Source organism: Tachyglossus aculeatus, chromosome 21, assembly GCF_015852505.1.
Source record: "Tachyglossus aculeatus isolate mTacAcu1 chromosome 21, mTacAcu1.pri, whole genome shotgun sequence".
Classification (NCBI taxonomy): Eukaryota; Metazoa; Chordata; class Mammalia; order Monotremata; family Tachyglossidae; genus Tachyglossus; species Tachyglossus aculeatus.
In genome coordinates this window covers 51,534,261-51,553,543 of record NC_052086.1, presented here as the reverse complement: position 1 = coordinate 51,553,543, position 19,283 = coordinate 51,534,261, and the positions used below count along the sequence as shown (strand labels likewise).

The 19,283-nt window shown below is 43.5% G+C and overlaps 1 protein-coding gene across 2 annotated transcripts in view; it reads left to right on the top strand.

The window, feature by feature from the left end:
• PRKCB (protein kinase C beta) overlaps positions 1-19,283 on the top strand; it is a 494,385-nt gene that overhangs the window by 353,425 nt on the left and 121,677 nt on the right. For both annotated transcript variants that reach the window (XM_038762327.1, XM_038762326.1), the window contains exon 9: positions 10,172-10,318. In XM_038762327.1, coding sequence (XP_038618255.1) covers positions 10,172-10,318 — 147 coding nt within the window. The remainder of the gene's footprint in view (positions 1-10,171; positions 10,319-19,283) is intronic.

The following is a 19,283-nucleotide window of genomic DNA, read 5'->3' as shown; positions in this document are numbered from 1 at the left end:
GATACATTAACTGTAGATTTATGATCAGTCTGCGATGCCCAGCTGATTTTGCAAAGCTGTTTGAAAACATTAGCGTGACTTCTTGGGGTGGGTACCTCTAGGGCACACACAGCTACATACAGCAGTTCTTCACTGACTTGTCTCTAGGACTTTGGATGATGCATGGAGGCTATAGAGTTGAAAGAGTTTTCCAGAGTGGAAGCTTATTCTAACACCTGCATTCAGGTCTCTAGCTCTCATTAATTAATCAATCAATCAAATTTATTGAGCACTTACTATATGCCCTGCATTGTATTAAGCGCTTGGCACAGTACACTATAACAAGTTGGTAGACATGTTCCCTGCCTACAATGAGCTTACAGTCTAGAGGGGGACACAGGCATTAATATAGACAAATGAATTACGGATATGTGGGGCTGAGGAGGAGTAAGTAAAAGTGCAGAAGCAACACAGAAGGGAATAGAAGAGGAAATGAGGGCTTAGCTGGGAAATCCTCTTGGAAGAGGTGGGCCTTCAATAAGGCTTTGAAGGTGGGGAGAGTGATTGTCTGTAAGATATGAAGAGGGAGAGGGTTCTAGGCCAAAGCAGGCTGTCGGAGAAGGCAACGGTGAGATAGATGAGATCGAGGTACAGTGAGAAGGTTAGCATTAGAGGAGTGAAGTTTGCAGGCTGAGTTATTGTAAGAAATCAGGGAGGTAAGGTAGGAGAGGGCAAGGTGATTGAGTGCTTTAAAGCCTTTGGGAAGAAGTTTCTATTTGATGCAGAGGTGGATGGGCAACAACTGGAGATTCTTGAGGAGAACAGTCATCGTCAATGGTATTTATTGAGTGTTTACTGTGTGCAGAGGACTGGACTAAGTACTTGGGAGAGTACAGAAGCAGCGTGGCTCAGTGGAAAGAGCACAGGCTTTGGAGTCAGAGTTCATGGGTTCAAATCCCAGCTCTGCCAATTGTCAGCTGTGTGACTTTGGGCAAGTCACTTAACTTCTCTGTGCCTCAGTTACCTCATCTGTAAAATGGGGATTAAGACTGTGAGCTCCCCATGGGACAAGGTGATCACCTTGTAACCTCCCCAGCGCTTAGAACAGTGCTTTGCACATAGTAAGTGCTTAATAAATGTCATTATTATTATTATTACAGAGTTAGTAGACATGATCTGTGCTCAAAACAAGCTTACAGTCTGGAGTGGTAGACACAGAATACATTGAACAAAACTGGGCCCTCTGCTTTATCCCTGCTTTTCCAAACTGGCAGTAGAATTGGATTGAACACCTCCAACATACCAGGGGACACTGTTCTCTGAATCTCAAAATGACATTCTAGCAGTGAGTTCCTAGCCAGGTAAGCAGTAGTGCTTGAAAAGCCTGAAGCATATTTAACAATCCATTCAACCCTGGAGTCCATAAAGATATTCCCTTGTGAAGATGACTTTTATTACTTAAAATGCCTGTACTGCTTTTGAATCTGCCTCATGGTATTAACAGTCTTCCTGTACCTGTGCTAGAGAATCAATCAATGGTACTTATTGGCTGCTTACTGTACGAAGAGCACTGTACTAAGCACTTGGGAAAGTACGATACAGCAGAGTTGGTAGCCACATTCCCTGCCTACAGGGACCTTACAGTCTAAAGGAGAAGTGACCCTTCTCTTCATCCCCTTGTAGGCTGGTCAGTTTCCTGATTTCTCTCAGCAGTAAGTCCTCTGCTGCATTGTATCAGGTGAATATTATAATTATACATTATATTATAGGGTGTGATCTATAATTATATTGTATATTAAATATACATACATTTTTAGAAATTATTTGGGTGAGTTACCTCATTTCTTGGTTCCTCAGTTTCCCATCTTGAGTAGCAGCGTGACATAGTGGAAAGAGCACGGTCGTGGGTTTTAATCCTGGCTCCGCCACTGACCAGCTGTCTGACTTTGGGCAAGTCACTTAACTTCTCTGTGCCTCAGTTACTTCAACTGTAAAATGGGGATTAGGGCACTGAGCCCCACATGGGACAACCTGATTACCTTATATCTACCCCAGCGGTTAGAACAGTGCTCAGCACATAGAAAGCACTTAACAAATGCCATCATTATTATTATTACCTGTAAAATGGAACTAACACTCCCTGACTCTCCTAATCTCATAAAAATAATTTTGGGCTGCTTCTGTTCATACCTCATGTTCAGAAATTGCCATGCAGGAAAGACTTATCTGGCTCATGGGATGACCAGGTTTGTGTGGTGAGGGTCAGTCTACCAAGCCACTGGCAAAGGCAAATAATGACCCTCATCTCCCCACAGTGGGCCATTTCCACAAGCCACTGTGAGGCTGGGGCCCTGGCCAAAAGTACTAGAAGCAGCATGGCCTCATGGAAAGAGCACGGGTTTGGGAGTCAGAGGATCTGGGTTCAAATCCCAGTTCCGCCACTTATCTGCTGCGTGACCTTGGGCAAGTCACTTCTCTTCTCTGGGCCTCAGTTACCTCATCTGTAAAATACAGATTAAGACTGTGAGCCCCATGTGGGACAGGGATTGTGTCCAACCCGATTATCTCGTATCTACCCCAGCACTTAGTAGAGTACCTGGCATATAATAAGCACTTAACAAATACAAGAAAAGCAGCGTGGTTTAATGCAAAGACCATGATCTTGTGAGTCGGAGGACGTGAGTTCTAATCCCGGCTTCACCGCTTGCCTGCTGTGTGACCTTGGGCGAGCCATTTATCTTCTCTGTGCCTCGGTTACCTTATCTGTAAAATGGAGATTAAGACTGTGAGGCCCATATGGGACAAACTGATTATCTTGTATCTACCGCAGCACTTAGAACAGTGCTTGGCACATAGTAAGTGCTTAACAAATACAATAATAATAGTAGTAATAATAATAATAAATACCAAAATCATTATTATTATTAGTGATTGGCATTTGGCTTCTCCAAAACAATGGGGATAAGCAATTAAACCTTCACAGGCATGTCATCTTCCCATTTACATTGGCAAAATGGAACATGAACATTGTTATAATCAACAATATTTATTAAACACCTATTTATTTCCAAGTACTGTTTTAGGTAGTATAGAAGAAGAAAAACAAACTGGCTCTGACCTCCAAGAGCTTAACTATAAGGGGAAGACAAGCATACATAAATGGACAGCCAGAAAGCTGTTTAGTGATGCTAAATTTGGAGATTTGTTCAATGAATATAACACCTTTTGAGTATGTATAATAAATATTCACCCTATGATATCTGGTTACTTCCATTTCTTTGAACATCCACATGTTTCCCTATACAGAAAGTCATCTCCTAAGATTTGTTACTGGTTAATCGAATGGATTCAAGATTCACAAACTGACAGCTTGTTTGTTTAGCCCATTGTAGCTGGTTTTCAGTGGACAAGGAGTTCTTTTCTTGAACTAATGGTAGGACTGGTTCCAAATATGCTTATAGTGTATTTACTCTTGTGGAATCCATAGTTTTCTAAATTCATTAGGTGAAACTCGGACAGACTGATTAGAGAAAGTGTTCTGCTGGATGCTTTTCAATTTTTTTCAACAGTTTTTTTAATTGCTAATAAATCTATAAAAAGCTTTCTTGCAATAAAGGAAATAGTGGGCTGGTAAAATTTTACTTCTCTTGTCAACATACTAAAAAAAGCAGTGATGAAACTTCTGAAGTAACGGTAAAACATTGCATATGAGAAAGACACTCCTGAAGGAACTATCCATTTGAGATTCAGGAGTTTTTTTTAATCTGCATACTCTAAGACATCTTATTTTTCTTTACAAGAGTTTGAGATGGAAGAATCTCTCTCCAAAAATACTTCTTTCAGATAATAATTGTGATTGGTCAGTCTCCAGTGGTTTCCTGAACCACATTCAGGCTACAAAAACGCTTTCCAACTTAAACATTCTCCTTCATATGTGCAAGCTTCAAATGACCTTGAATGTGAGAGAGTTACCACAAGGCAAACCTTGCAATAACCAATTAGCACGAGAAAAGACTCTGAGATGACTTGCAAGCCTCCTATCTGGAGAAGCTTTGAGCCACAGTCAAATTGAACTGCTGGAATCAGGTTAATGGAATTTCATGGTAGAGTGAGCTCTGTGCAATCTCTACAATATAGTATATTTCAAAAAATTAAAACTAAATGCATTCTGAGATAGCTGTTTCAAATTCTGGCTCAGCAAATTAGATAGCTAAGAAAGGAGATAGCCAGACCAATGAAAAAGGGCGTAGCCATTGATGAGATGTACCATTTAAAATATGTTTTCTGAGTGATTTTAATAAGAAAAGGCTAGATTTGAATTTGCTTCATATATCCTTAAAGCCACCCCACAAAGCACTATGTAGTCTGCATTCAGCATTCATTGGTTTTATGAATTCATCTTTAGGTGGCAACATGAGTCTTTCTAATACCAGGGAGTAGCTCGTTGTGGGCAGGGAATGTCACTGTTTACTGTTGTTTTGTATTTTTCCAAGTGCTTAGTACAGTGCTCTGCCCACAGTATGTGCTCAGTAAATGCGATTGAATGAATGAGTATTGAAATCTTGACCTGATAAGACCTCTGGATTTCTGTAACATATTTCTATGCCTAAAGTCTTCAGTGTTAAGAAAAACATTACTAAAAATGATGCGATTTGGCTTGCAGGAATGAAACCGGTTTTGGTGGTAAAGAGAGTGGGTTTTCCATGTGCAGTGCATTCTTTTTCTCAGAAAAAAAGAGTCAAGGGATTAGTGATTGAAGGACATTGACTTCAGGAATTAAAACAGGCGAACCTACGTTAAATATGTTGTTCACGTACTCCACCATCCACTGTTTGAAAGGGTATCCGCTCAAGCTGTGCTGCCCTAAACAGGGATGGGAAATACCTCGGGCTCATGAAATAGGACAGCCAGAAGGGGATGGGGGTGATATGTCCATTGATCCTCCTGTGACAGGTAGGACTATGTCAAAATCCCTTATGACAGATGGATTTTCATCTCTCTCTTGGAGGTTTCTGAGGCAGTAATTCCGGAGTCTCCAGTATTAGGCTTTCTTCCTTAGTCACTCCTACCAGCCCAGTCAAGCCCAAGCCAGTCTCATCAATATGCCACCTGGATTCTTCTTCAAACTCCCTTACTTTGATCGAGCTTGTCTGGGGCCCATTAGGCTTCCTCTTGTAGCCTCCTAAGATATCTGTGAACATTTACACAAGCACTTTACCCTCAGGCCAATAATAGGGCCATGCTGGATTTCACCATCAAGAAGTGATTCTTGAAGTCTAAACTAAATCCCACTTTATCTGATTTAAGCCTGTTTCCCCTGATCCAACCTTCACAGAGGGTAATTCAGGATCCTACTCATAAGTCATCCTTCCTACTGTCAGTGATGGCTATTAAGTTCCCTTTCAGCTAATTTTTCTCCAGACCAAATGACACTGGCTTCCTTGAATGTTCTTCAGGTCCCATTGTCCAATCTCTTAAATTATATTTGTTCATCGTCTCTGAACCATGGTCAGTTCCTCAACATTCCTCTTAAAATGCAGAGGTCCAAACTGGATTGTTCATAGGGCCCTAGGATTGACCTTCAGGAGATTAGGCTTGTGGCAACTCACCATTGTTGGACTGCTAGTCTATGAGGAGCACTGGATTTTTTTAAACGACATTTATTAAACACTTCCTATGTGTCAAGCACTGTTCTAAGCACTGGGGTAGATACAAGTTTATTAGATTGGACACAGTCCCTGGGGCTCACAGTCTAAGTTGGAGGGAAGAGGATTTAATCCTCGTTTTACAGATGAGATCACTAAGGCACAGAGAAGTTAAGTGACTTGCCCAAAGTCACACAGAAAGCAATTGGCAGATCTGGGATTAGAATACAAGCCCCATGAGTACCTGGCCCATGCTCTTCCCACTAGGCCATGCTCAGAGGGAAATTCTTTCCTTAAATCTCCCCCAATGCTTCCCCCAGTCCTTGAAGGCACAACTCCTCCAAGAGGACTTCCCTAAGTAAGCCCTCCTTTCCTTTTCTCCCACTCCTTTCTGCATCACCCTGACTTGCTCCCTTTATTCGTCTCCCCTCCCAGCCCCACACCACTTATAATATCAATAATAATTATGGTATTTGTAAAACATTTACTATGTGCCAGACACTGTGCTAAGTGCTGGGGTAGGTACAAGCAACTCTGTAATTTATTCATATACATTAACATCTGCCTCCCCCTTTAGGCTGTCAGCTCATTGTGGGTGGGGAATGTGTCTGTTTATTGTTGTATTATACTCTCCCAAGTGCTCAGTACAGTGCTGTGCACACAGTAAGTGCTCAATAAAAGCGATTGACTGATTTTGTGTGCTGGGTTAGCGAGGGTGGCCTACTTTGTCAGGCAGACCATGGACAACTGAGCCTGGACTATGGAAGGAAGAGAGGAGGTTGACCAGGATCTGTGGTGGGCCGAGGGTGGTGGGGGCAGGCACAGATGATCTGATTGTGACGACGCCAACCTTCCCTCTGCTCTCCAGACTGGCGGCACTTCCCCAGGATCCCATTTACCAAAAGAATTAGGGTTCTTTTTGCCTCAGGCCTGGTCCGATTGCACCAATTGACTACTTTAGTGAGGGTCCCGTTGGCCTAACTGATGCTCACTACAGTGAAAGGATCTGTTCCTGCCTCTCTCAAATCATACTCCCGCCTTTCCCTCTCAGTGTCCTGTTGGATTTTTAACAAGTGTACCTCTGATTTCCATGCAATTCTTGGTTCCCTATCAACCCCTAGGCCTTTGGGGTTGACGTAGGGTTTGTAGCTAGTAAATACCCCATATTATAACTGGATTTCTTGACAGTTCTCCATAAATCATTGTTTTCATTGAGTATCGTCCTGATTTTGATGCATCAGTGGCTGTTACTTGGAAAGGTCATTGAGAATTCCGTTCCGGTCTTCTGTGTTGCATCCCAAGGTAACTTCAGGCCATCTGTAAACTTAAAGGGCATATCTTTCATTCTTTCATCAAAGTGATCGATGAAATTATGAAATGATCATAAGTCATTGATAAGTAGGCTGAAAGGCAGGCCAGAGGGAGGGTGAGTGTAAATTTCTGGTGTCTTTAAATGGGCTGTCCTGTAACTGACAAGATTTCACATATTGGCTCTCTTCCACTCTCCATCACTTTGTGCCTTTCACTCCTCCAGTGGTAACCTTCTAACAGCATTAACCTGCTCTTAGCCTTCTATCTCTACTCCACTGCTCTTGCCTTTTCCCCCTGGCTCGAACACCCTCCCGTCTCAGCCTCGCCCAATCACATCTCTCCTCTCATTCAAAACTCTCCTTCAGAGACAAAACATTCCTCAGTTAATTCTCTCACCTTCCCAGTTGAGCCATTCCATCAGCCACCTTGCAGGTCAAGAATGTATTGTCTTCTAAATAGTGGGGGTTTTATGGTATTTGTTAAGCGCTTACTATGTGCTAGGCACTGGATAAGCCCTGGGGTAGATACAAGCTGTTCAGGTTGGACACAGTCCATATCCCACATGGGGCTCGCAAGTCTTATCCCCATTTTTAAGATGAGGTAACTGAGGCACAGAGAAGTAAAGTGACTTACCCAAAGTCATACAGAAGAGGTGGCGAAGCAGAGATTAGAACCCAAGTCTTACTGACTCCTGGGCCCATGTTCTATCCACTTGGCCATGCTGCTTTTTATCTGATGTATCTTATTGATATTTCTCCTCTTGCTCTTCTATCTCTCCTCATACTCTTATTTGTTGTTCATTCATCAACTGATGTACACTCTCTCTCCTATTAGATTGCAAGCTCCTTGAAGGCACTACTTTTGTGTGTCCCACACAGTCAAGCATGATGACACAAAATAGTTGCTTGATAAATAGGGTTATTATTGATACTGATCACTACAAACACCACCTCTTCAGTGTCCTCTTCAATCATCTGTGCACCTGTCTGACTAGCAAGACCCTTCACCTCACTCTCGGCTTCAAGGCTCTCCATCATCTTGCCCGCTTCTACCTCATCTCCCTTCTCTCCTTCTACAGCCCAGCCCGGACCCTCCACTCCTCTGCCGCTAACCTCCTCACTTTACCTCTCTCTCGCCTGTCCTGCCGCCAACCCCGGCCCACGTCCTTCCCCGGCCTGGAATTCCCTCCCTCCACACATCTGCAAAGCTAGCTCTCTTCCTCCCTTCAAAGCCCTACTGAGAGCTCACCTCTTCTAGGAGGCCTTCCCAGACTGAGCCCCCTTTTTCCTCTCCTCCTCCTCCTCCCCATGCCTCCCGCCCTATCTCCTTCCCCTCCCCACAGCACCTGTGTATATATATATATATATATATATATATATATATATATATATATATATATATATGTGTGTACAGATTTATTACTATTTATTTTACTTGTACATATTTACTATTTATTTTGTAATATGTGCATATAGCTTTAATTCTATTTGTTCTGACGATTTGAACACCTGTCTACATGTTTTGTTTTGTTGTCTGTCTCCCCCTTCTAGACTGTGAGCCCGTTGTTGTGTAGGGACTGTCTCTGTTGCCGATTTGTACTTCCCAAGCTCTTAGTACAGTGCTCTGCACACAGTAAGCACTCAATAAATACGATTGAATATTTGAATGACTCAAGGGCCATTTTGGCTGTATCGCCAGCATCGCTGACCCTGAGGTGAAGGCACCTAATGTAGCAGGGACTTCAGCTAGATCTTTCCCAGAACTGAGTTGAACACCTTGGGCTTCCTGGGGACAGGGATCTCTGCGTGGCCTCTCCCAGGATGGAAAAGCGAGGGGACAGTCAACATCTTGGCCTTGGGCTATTCTCCCTAGGATGGATTCAGCCTCCTGGAGGAGTTTCAGGGTTGCAGAGAAGCAGCGTGGATTAGTGGAAAGAGCACGGGCTTGAGAGTCAGGGGTTGTGGGTTCTAATCCCAGCTCCTCCACTTAGCTGTGGAACTTTGGGCAAGTCACCTAACTTCTCTGTGCCTCAGCTACCTCATCTGTAAAATGGGAATTAAAACTGTTAGCCCCATGTGGGGCAACTTGATTACCTTATCTACCCCAGCCCTTAGAACAGTGCTTGGCACATAGTAAGTGCTTAATAAATACCATAATTATTATACTTTTGAGGCGAAAGGCCCAGGCCAGAATCATGAAGTCTCTTCCAAGGGAAAAGTTCATTACTCTGGAGATGGAGAACAATATATGAGGTTTCTTTCTGCTTATTCCTCTCCCACAGTAGAGATCTGATGACCTGGGGTTACTCTTGAACACTACATTGTATACTGTACTCTCCCAAATGCTTAGTACAGTGCTCCACACACAGTCAGCGCTCAAAAAATATGATCGATTGATTGAAGAGTAGAATTGGGATTACCAATTTCAGGGTCATGATCCCTTCCAAACTTTCTTTTAGGGCCCAACCTCCCCTGGGACACACCCAGGAATGTTAATAATTGTCTTATCTCTTAAGCACTTACTGTGTGCCAAGCACTTCACTAAGTGTGGGAAAGAGTCAGTACAATCTCATCAGACAAAATCCCCATCCCACAAGAGGCTCTCAGTTTTAAGGCGAGGGACAACAGGTTTTGAATATGGAGAAAATGAGTCACGGAGACATTCAGCGACTAGTCCAAAGTCACACAGCAAGCAAGACCTTGGGTGTCCTGATTTTCTGTCCTGTGGTCTTTCCACTAGGCCACATTAAGCTTAATAATGGAAGGCTCATTTTTGAAACCATGTCAGAACAGTCTGAACAAAACCTCCAGAGTCGAATGAGTAGAGAGTTGGTTTCCAAAAACTGGACTCTTCGACCTATTAGAGTTCTCCCATTTCCTAATTTTTATGATTCACCAATAACCTGCAAGAAAAGCAAGCTCTTCATTGGTCATTTTTGATTCCCCACAGACGATGACTCTTTTTAGCAAAGCAAGAGGTTGGGTGCTCGGGTGTCAATGGGAAGATGGGGGAGTTGATCACTGATGAGGCTTTTCAAAGAAACATATTTTTTTTTCTTTTTAGAAATGTATATGCAGCTCCCAAAGCAGAACTGTATGTTCATAGTTGGTCTGTCCAATCTGTTGTTCTTGTTCCAAAGTGTAGTCCTAACGGGAAATGTTTAATGTATAGGTATTATTATTTTCATAAATGCCTTTTCAAATCTTTCATTGTACTCTGTGTGTTTCCTTCTTCAGAGAGCCAAGATTGGTCAAGGCACCAAGGTTGCAGAAGAAAAGACAGCCAACGCTCTGTCCAAATTTGACAACAATGGAAACAGGGATCGAATGAAACTGACAGATTTTAATTTCCTCATGGTCCTGGGAAAAGGGAGCTTTGGCAAGGTAGAGTATAACCTTGTTTCTTTAATGAGCCGAGAGCGAGAGAGAGAGAGAGAGTGTGTCTGTGTGTATGCGTGCATGCGCGCTGGCCCTCTGATATTTAACTTTTCAGCCCCTGAAAGATCTTTTAAACCAAAGTAGCGTCGCCTGGTGGGGGAGCTGACCCAATAGCTGGTCTAGGATAATGGAAGTTGAGACTTAGGTTCTAGTCTGCCAACACCACTCACTATCTCAGTAAGTGCCAATTACTGCAGGCTTCTGTTCCTTGGTTGCTTCATCTATAAAAATGGGAATAAAATCACTGAGGCCTGTCTGCTTCCTGGTGAGGCTGAATTAGTCACCGATTGTAAAAACTCCACTTTGCCCTTCTTTCTCAAGGATTTCAGTTTAAGCCAATATGGGTGTAGAAGGACTATTTAGAACAGTATTTCCAATTTGTTCAACTATAGTCATGAATGGTGAGCGTCGGAATTACGTGAACAGAGAATCTGGTTGGGCCCAAAAGAATTTTTCCAGACATTTTAATTACAGTGAGACATTAGTTGATCACGTTTGATCTTGAAAACTGAAAGGTTTTTACTGCTGCTGCTCAAATCCGTCAATCATGTTTGTTGAGTATTTACTATGTGTAGAACACTGTACTAAGTGCTTGGGAGAGTACAATACAACAAGAATAGCAGATATGTTCCCTACCTGTAATTATTTTACAGACTAGAGGGGGAACAAATCCAATTGCTCCTGTCTCTGAGCCAGTGGATAGCTGACCAGAAGTAGGAGTGGGATCAAACTCTTCCTGAGCACTTGGGAAAGTACAATGCAAACAGTTGGTTGTCCCAATCCTGCCCCCAAGGAACTTGCCGTATCTTCTTCAAAGAAGCAAAATCAGATCTCATTTGCATCAATTTTCTGTCCATTTTATCCAGAATTCTGATGAATTTGCAGGTGTCATGCCCAAAAGGGTGGCTCTTCTTTTTTTTATTAATGATATTTGCTAAATGCTTACTACATGCCATACACTATTCTCAACTCTGGCGTGGATTCATGCTAATCAGGTTGGTTACAGTCCAAATCCCACATGGGGCTCACAGTCTCTATCACTATTTTGCAGATGAGGTAACTGAGGCACAGAGAAGTAAAGTGACTGGCCCAAGGTCACACAGCAGACAAGTGATGGGACTAGAATTTGAACTCAGGTCCTTCTGGCTCCTAGGCCTGTGCAAGATCAAACAATTAGTTAATCAATGAATCTTATTCATTGAGTGTTTACTGTGCACAGGACACTGTACTAAGCACTTGGGAGAGTACAATAAGAGTATAACAGAGTTGGTAGACACATTCCCTGCACACAATGGATTTAGAGTGTAGAGAAGGAGACAGATTAATATAAATAAATTACAGGTATATACGTAAGTGCTGTGGGCCTAATGAAGGGGCGAGCAAATCCAAGTGCAAGGTTAACACAGAAGAGAGTTGGAGAAGAGAATATTTGGGCTTAGTCAGGGAAGGCCTTTTGTAGATGTGCCTTTAATAAGGCTTCGAAGGTGGAGAGAGTAATTATGTGTCGGATGGGAAAAGGGAGGGCATTCCAAGCCAGAGGCAGAACATGGACAAAGGGGCCGTCACGAGATAGATGAGATAGAGGTATAAGTGAGTAGGTTGGCAGAAGAGCACAATGTGCAGCTGCGTTGTAGGAGGGGACAAGGTGATGCTTTAAAGTTGATGTTGAGGAGTTTCTGTTTGATGTAGAAGTGGATGGGCAACCACTGGAGGTTCTTGAGGACTGGGGAAACATGAACATGTTTTTGTAGAAAAATGTTCCGGGCAGCAGAGGAAGTATGGACTGGAGTGGGGAGAGACAAGAGGCAGGAAGGTCAGCAAGGAGGCTGATACAGTAATCAAAGTGGAATAGGAAAAATGCTTGGATTAACATGTTAGCAATTTGGGTGGAGATGAAAGGTAAGATTTTTAGTGATGTTGTGAAGGTTGAACTCACAGGATTTAGGGCCAGATTGAATATCTGGGTTCAATGAGAGATGAGTCGAGAATAATGTCAAGGTTAAGGGCTTGTGAGATGGGAAGGATAGTGGTACAGTTTACATTGTTGGGAAAATCTAGGGGAGAATAGGGTTTGAGTGGAAGATAGAGACTCCAGATTTGGACATGTTAAATTTGAGGTGTCTGCAGGGGCATCCAAATCTTGAAGAAAGGAGGAAATATGAGACTAAAGAGATGTAGATTTGGGAAACCATGGGAGCGAATTAGTTCTCTAAGGGAGTGGGAATAGACTGAGAATAGGAGACCCAGAACTAAGCCCTGAGGGACTCCCACAGTTAAGGGGTGGGAGACAAAGGAGGAACCTGCAAAAATAAACTGAGAATGAGAAGCCAGAGAGGTAGGAAGAGAACCAGGAGAGGACAGTGTCAGTGAAGCTAAAGTTGGATAACATTTCCAGGAGAAGGGGGTGGTTGACATCTTAAAAGGCAGCTGAGAGTTCAAGGAGGATTAGGATGGAGTAGAGGCTGTTGGATTTGGCAAGCAGGAGACATTCTGTGACCTTTCTATGTGCTTTGCACATAGTAAGCACTTAACAAATACCATCATTATTATTTATTATTATCTTTGAGGGTGGTTTCTGTGGAGTGAAGGGGATAGAGCAATGCTGCTTCGTATCATAACATGCTGCAGTTCCTGAGAGAGAAGTTAGCTTTATTAGGCACTGGACCATTTGTGGACCTTACGGGTTTTTAAATCACAGCTCTGAAATTCAGAGAATTCGGGGAATTGCCATGACCATGTCTACCTGGAGTCAACCTAATGGAAGCTGAAGGAATTTCACCGAACCTGGCAGCATTAATGACTTAAATGAAATCTGACCTGTTAGCTAGTTTGTATTCAGGGGATTGGATTCAAGAAGTTTTGTCAGCATCGAGGGGCTGAACACTGATGCGGATCACTGGAGCAACGAGAATCATTTCCTGTAACATCAGGTCCTCATCTCATCCAGTTGTACTTCCTGAGCACTTACTGTGTGCAAAGCACTGTACTAAGTGCTTGGGAGAATACAATATAGTACTATAACAGACACATTCCCTGCCCACAACGAGCTTACTGTCTAGAGGGGGAGAGAGACATTAATAGAAATGCATGCCTACCAGGTGGCTGGAAATCCCCCCAAGTGCCAGCTGTCACCCAGGCTTCTGGTAGCGTGCCTTGCAAACCATGCTACTGGCCTGCTTGGGCCAATAAAACTGCCCTTGCCCCTCATTTCTGGTGGCCAGATGATGGGGCATTAGCTTTGGGGGTCACAGGAAGGCTTTCCATGAGCCACACCTTTTGAGATTAGGGTTCTGGGGAGCAGGCTTGGAAGCAGGACTACTTGTTAAATTTGAGGCGGAACATTTCAGGATCCCAAGCCACAGTGGGATCGAGAAGATCCTTGTGATGTTTTGGAAACATTCACAGTAGAGGAAAGGCTACAGAAGTGTTAGTACAGGAGTCCCCACAGAGAGGAAAATTGATTTATGAAAATGAGAGAAGCCAAGATATATTACTATAATTTACAGAGCCCTAGCCAATCTGAGCTCTGGGATGCAACAAGAGGGGTTCGTGAAAATCACAGGGAGAATCCATCCGGATCAGGGTAAACGCTAAGCCCATAATTCTAACATAAATCTAATTAAAAGTGCCCTTCTTGTTTGAATAAATCAGAGGAGACCTACTTACCTAATCCATGCTTAGGAGGAGACGGGGTGCTGAGGGAGAGGAAAGGGCAGGCCGCTACAGCCAAGATGAAACAGCTAAAAAGCAGATGAAAAGGAAGCCAGAGAAGGAGCCTCAAGGCACTGAACCTTTGGTTCTGCCTTTCGATCAGCTTTCCCATAGGTTCTCGGGCCCCATGTGCCTTGACCTTCCATTTGAGCATGCTCAGAGCCAGTCCAGGAATCAAAGAGATGTTCACTTGCATGAAACTTACCAAAGACGAGCCTTGGTTGAGTCTGTATCATCCTGGGGGTGTTCTGCTTGGTGACACCCTGCCAACTTGAAATTATTAACTAGTTCCAAAGCCCATTGTCCCCGGCCCACGTCATCCCCCGGGCTTGGAATGCCCTCCCTCTGCCCATCCGCCAAGCTAGCTCTCTTCCTCCCTTCAAGGCCCTATTGAGCGCTCACCTCCTCCAGGAGGCCTTCCCAGACTGAGCCCCTTCCTTCCTCTCCCCCTCGTCCCCCTCTCCATTACCCCATCTTGCCTCCTTCCCTTCCCCACAGCACCTGTATATATGTATATATGGTTGTACATATTTATTACTCTATTTATTTATTTATTTATTTTACTTGTACATATCTATCCTATTTATTTTATTTTGTTGGTATGTTTGGTTTTGTTCTCTGTCTCCCCCTTTTAGACTGTGAGCCCACTGTTGGGTAGGGACTGTCTCTCTGTGTTGCCAATTTGTACTTCCCAAGCGCTTAGTACAGTGCTCTGCACATAGTAAGCTCTCAATAAATACGATTGATGATGATGATGATGATGAGGTAACTGAGGCAGAGAGAAGTGAAGTGACTTGCCTAAGGCCACACAGCAGACATGCGGCAGAGCTGGGATTAGAACCCATGACCTTCTGACTTTCAGGCCTGGGCTCTAGCCACTACACCATGCTGCTTCCCCCAGCAGCTTCCCCATGCTGCTTTGGTCTTAATCCTTAAGGCCAAAATGCCCAATACATGTTGGAGCCCAGTACTTTCCCAAGTGCTTAGTACAGGGCTCTGCACACAGTAAGTGTTCTATAAATACTAGTGACTGATTGATTGATTAACTGAGTTTGGGGCAATTCCTATACCCAGTAGTCCCAGGGAGGAGGAATTGTCTAAGGAAATTCTGAAGAAGCATTCAATGAGGTAGGACATCACTGTGGAAAGAGCACAGACCTGAAAGTCAGAGAATGTATGTTCTAATCCCGACTCTACCATACGTCTGCTGGGTGACCTTGGGCAAGTCATTTAACTTCTCTGTGCCTCAGTTATCTCGTCTGTAAAATGGGGATGAAGACTCTGAGCCCTGTGTGGGACAGGGACTGTGTCCAACCTGATTAGCATGTATCTAATGAGGTAACTGAGGCACAGAGAAGTAAAGTGACTTGCTCATGGTCACACAGTAGACAAGTAGGAGAGCCAGGATTAGAACCCAGGTCCTCTGTCTCCCAAGCCTGGGCTCTTTCCACTAAACCACGCTGCTTCTCTGCTTCCTCCAGTTCTTGTCATTCTCATGATTGGGCTGAGATCACGGTCCAGCTACTTTTAGAGGGGTTGGATTTTTTTCTGGTTCCTTTTCCTCACTGGAAAGGTAACCCCCTGGAATCCAAAGTCAAGCAAGCCTGAGGGGCCTGAAGTCTAATGTACCAAGCAAGACGTTCCTGTTTTATTGTAAGAAAAGTGTGTTCTCCCTTACCCGGATTAGGGGGAGAAAACTTCTTTCATTTCTTTGGTAGGTGCTTCCTGTGGTTAGTAATTACAAGGAGAATGTGTGCGAACACTTTAATTGGGCATTCCGGCAAGTTACGAGGCATTTGTTGGATTACTTGCGTCTTAGAATAATGAGCCCATACATCTCTGTTGCTCTTGATGGGTTGACACCCTTGGCGGGGCATCCATTAGTTTTAGATCCTAAATGGTTATCTGAACTTCGGAAAACACGGGCGGCTTTGAAGGATGCCCACTTAGCTCTCTGTGTCGAAACACAACAGTCCCTTCTGCGATGCCATATCGCTTCCCGTGCACCTGAACAAAGAGGTAACTCTCACTGACGCTCCTCCTCTGACTGCCTTTGGAATCATTGAGCATGTGGCTGCGGGTAAAGTAGTAATCTGAGCAGTTACTCAAAACAAATAGTGCTTGATATTGAATCACATGGTTTACTATTTGTGCTATCCATTTAACACCAATTGTCCTGTATCCCTCCTGGCCATTTTCTGCTTTTCTTCAGCACTCACAATCCCTACTAGAGGAAAAATTGTTGGTAGCACTCCAAGCCACCAACGTGACTAGGGTTAGTAGGAAAGAGATTTGCCTCTTGTTCTACTTGTCTGCTTAGGAATCAAAGGGGCAGAATTCTGGGAGAGGAAGAGGCATAGAAATCTTTGTTCAAAAAGGTGCTAATCTGAGACTACCCTCTTTGTTGTCCTCTTTATTTCTCTTCTCAATCGGTGGTAAGCTCGTTGTGGGCAGGGAACATGTCTACCAACTCTGTTATAGTGTACTCCCTCAAGCTCTTAATTCATTCATTCATTCACTCAATCGTATTTATTGAGCGCTTACTGTGTGCACAGCACTGTACTAAGCGCTTGGGAAGTACAAGTTGGCAACATGTAGAGACGGTCCCTACCCAACAGCGGGCTTACAGTCTAGAACTTAATACAGTTCTCTGTATTAGAGAAGCAGCGTGGCTCTGTGGAAACAGCACGGGCTTTGGAGTCAGAGGTCATGGGTTCAAATCCCGACTCCCCAATTGTCAGCTGTTTGACTTTGGGCAAGTCACTAACTTATCTGTGCCTCAGTTTCCTCATCTTTAAAATGGGGGTTAAGACTGTGAGTCCCACGTAGGACAACCTGATCACCTTGTATCTCCCCAGTGCTTAGAACAGTGCTTTGCACATAGTAAGCGCTTAACAAATACCATTATTATTATTATTATTATTACTCTGCACACAATAAGCACTCAATAAATACCATTGATTGATTGTATTTGTTGAACTCTTGCTGGGTGTGAGACACTGTACTCAGCACTTACTTGCTTCTCAATCAATCAGTGATATTAATTGAGTGCTTAATGTGTGCAGAGCACTTAATAATAATAATTAATAATTTTGGTATTTGTTAAGCACTTACTATGTGCAAAGTACTGTTCTAACTTACCTGAGCACTTGGGAGCCACAATACAACAAAGTAATTAAAGACAAAATCTCTGCCCTTAAGGGGCTTAAATGAGTTTTCCAAACTGCAGTAATAGTTGGGCTGGAAGAAGTCCAAGGATGCTGCTAATAATAGTAATTGTGGTATTTGGTAAGTGGTTACTATGTGCCAAACACTGTTCTAAGCACTGGGGTAGATACAAGATATTCAGGTCAGACAGCATGCCTGTCCCAGATAGGACTCATGGTCCAATTAGGAAGGAGAACAGATACTGAATCCCCATTTTAAAGATGAGGAAACTGAGGCACAGTGAAGTTAAGCAACTTGCCCAAGCAAGGTCACTTAGCAAACAAATGGCAGAACTGGGATTAGAACCCAGAGGACTGGGATTAGGACTCAGAGGCCCGGGCTCTTTTCTCTAAGCCATGCTGCTTCTCATGTAACCATCTGATAGTGCTTAGAACAGTGCTTAGCAAATACCATCATTATTATTTAATATTCACCTGGCCAGCAGTGAACTAAAGGAGTTTCCTTTCATTAGATGGGATGCCTTATAAGCTCCTAGAGGATAGGAATCATGTTTACTCAGTCGATAGTATTCTCCCAAGCACCTAGTGCATTGTTCTGCATAGAGTAAGTGCTTAATAAATCCCATAGATTGCTCTGCACACAGTATCGCTTCAGTGAATACTATTAACTGATAGTCCTTCCTATCTGACAGAAAATCACTTTCCCCACCTTCAAGGCTTAATGGTATTTGTTAAGCTCTTACTATGTGCCAGGCACTGTACTAAGCAGTGGGGTAGGTACAAGCAACTGAGGTTGGGCACATTCCATGTCTCACATGGGGTTCAAAGTCTTAATCCCCATTTTATGGATGAGGTAACGGAAGCCCAGAGAAGTGAAGTAACTTGCCCAAGGTCACCCAGCGGGTGGAGCTGGGACCAGAACCCAGGTCCTTCCGACTCCCAGACCTGTGCTTTATTCACTAAGCCACACTGCTTCCCAGTGTACTTTTATTAAAAGTACATCTCTTCCACAAGGTCTTCCCTGACTATGCTCTCATTTCATCTCCCACTCCCTTCTGCATCACCCTTGCACTTGGATTTGCACCCTTTATTCATCCCACCCTCAGCTCCACATATCAGTAATTTATTTATTTATATTAGTGTGTGACTCCTCCTCTAGACTGTAAGGGTCTTATGAGCAAGGAAGGTATCTACCAACTCCATTATGTTCATTCAATTGTATTTGTTGGGTGCTTAGTGTGTACAGAGCTTGGGAGGGTACAATATAACAATAAACAGACACATTCCCTGCCCATCACCAGCTTACAGTCTAGACTGGAGGAGACAGACATTAATATAAATAAGTAAATAAAGTGACCTCCCTAGAGCTTCATATCTGCTCTGCACACAGTAAGCGCTCAGTAAATACAAGTGATTGATTGATTACTAACCAGCCAGCCCAGATGCTAAACAGAGAAGACCGCAGTCCATTTCGGTCATTTTTTCCACTTCTCCTTAAATTGAACACCCCCCAAAAGGCAACTACATACTACCTGCCTTCTCCCAATCCAGTCAGTGCCCAGCAAATTAAGCCTCTAAATTGCCTTTCATGAATGAGTATCTTATTTATGGGGGCTGGTGAAGAGAGGATTGAGGCAGAGGAAAGGCAATATTTTAATGAGTTACACCTGGAAGTTTACCTCTGTGCCTGCCTCTCAAAGTGTCAGGCCGGGCATCTGAGAAATGGAAATTTCTTGCCTTCCTTGGTTTAATTGAGGAGCATTAAGTAGACTTTAAGGAACTGCAGTTTATGTAAAGGGATTGCCACCGAAACTGTTGCAACTCAGTGTTATCAATATGCTAATTAGTCCTTGTAAAAACAGAGCCCTAGCTTAAGTGATTAACTCCTGCCTTGCTTGAGTTCTTGCCTGCCTTCTTCAACTGTGGCAGTCCTTCCCCCCTCCCCATCTTCCTCCCTCCTTCTAGCTGCTTCCTTTCTCACTTACTCTGGCAGCTTCACAGAGGAAAAAAAAAAATAATGTGTGTTTTAGAAA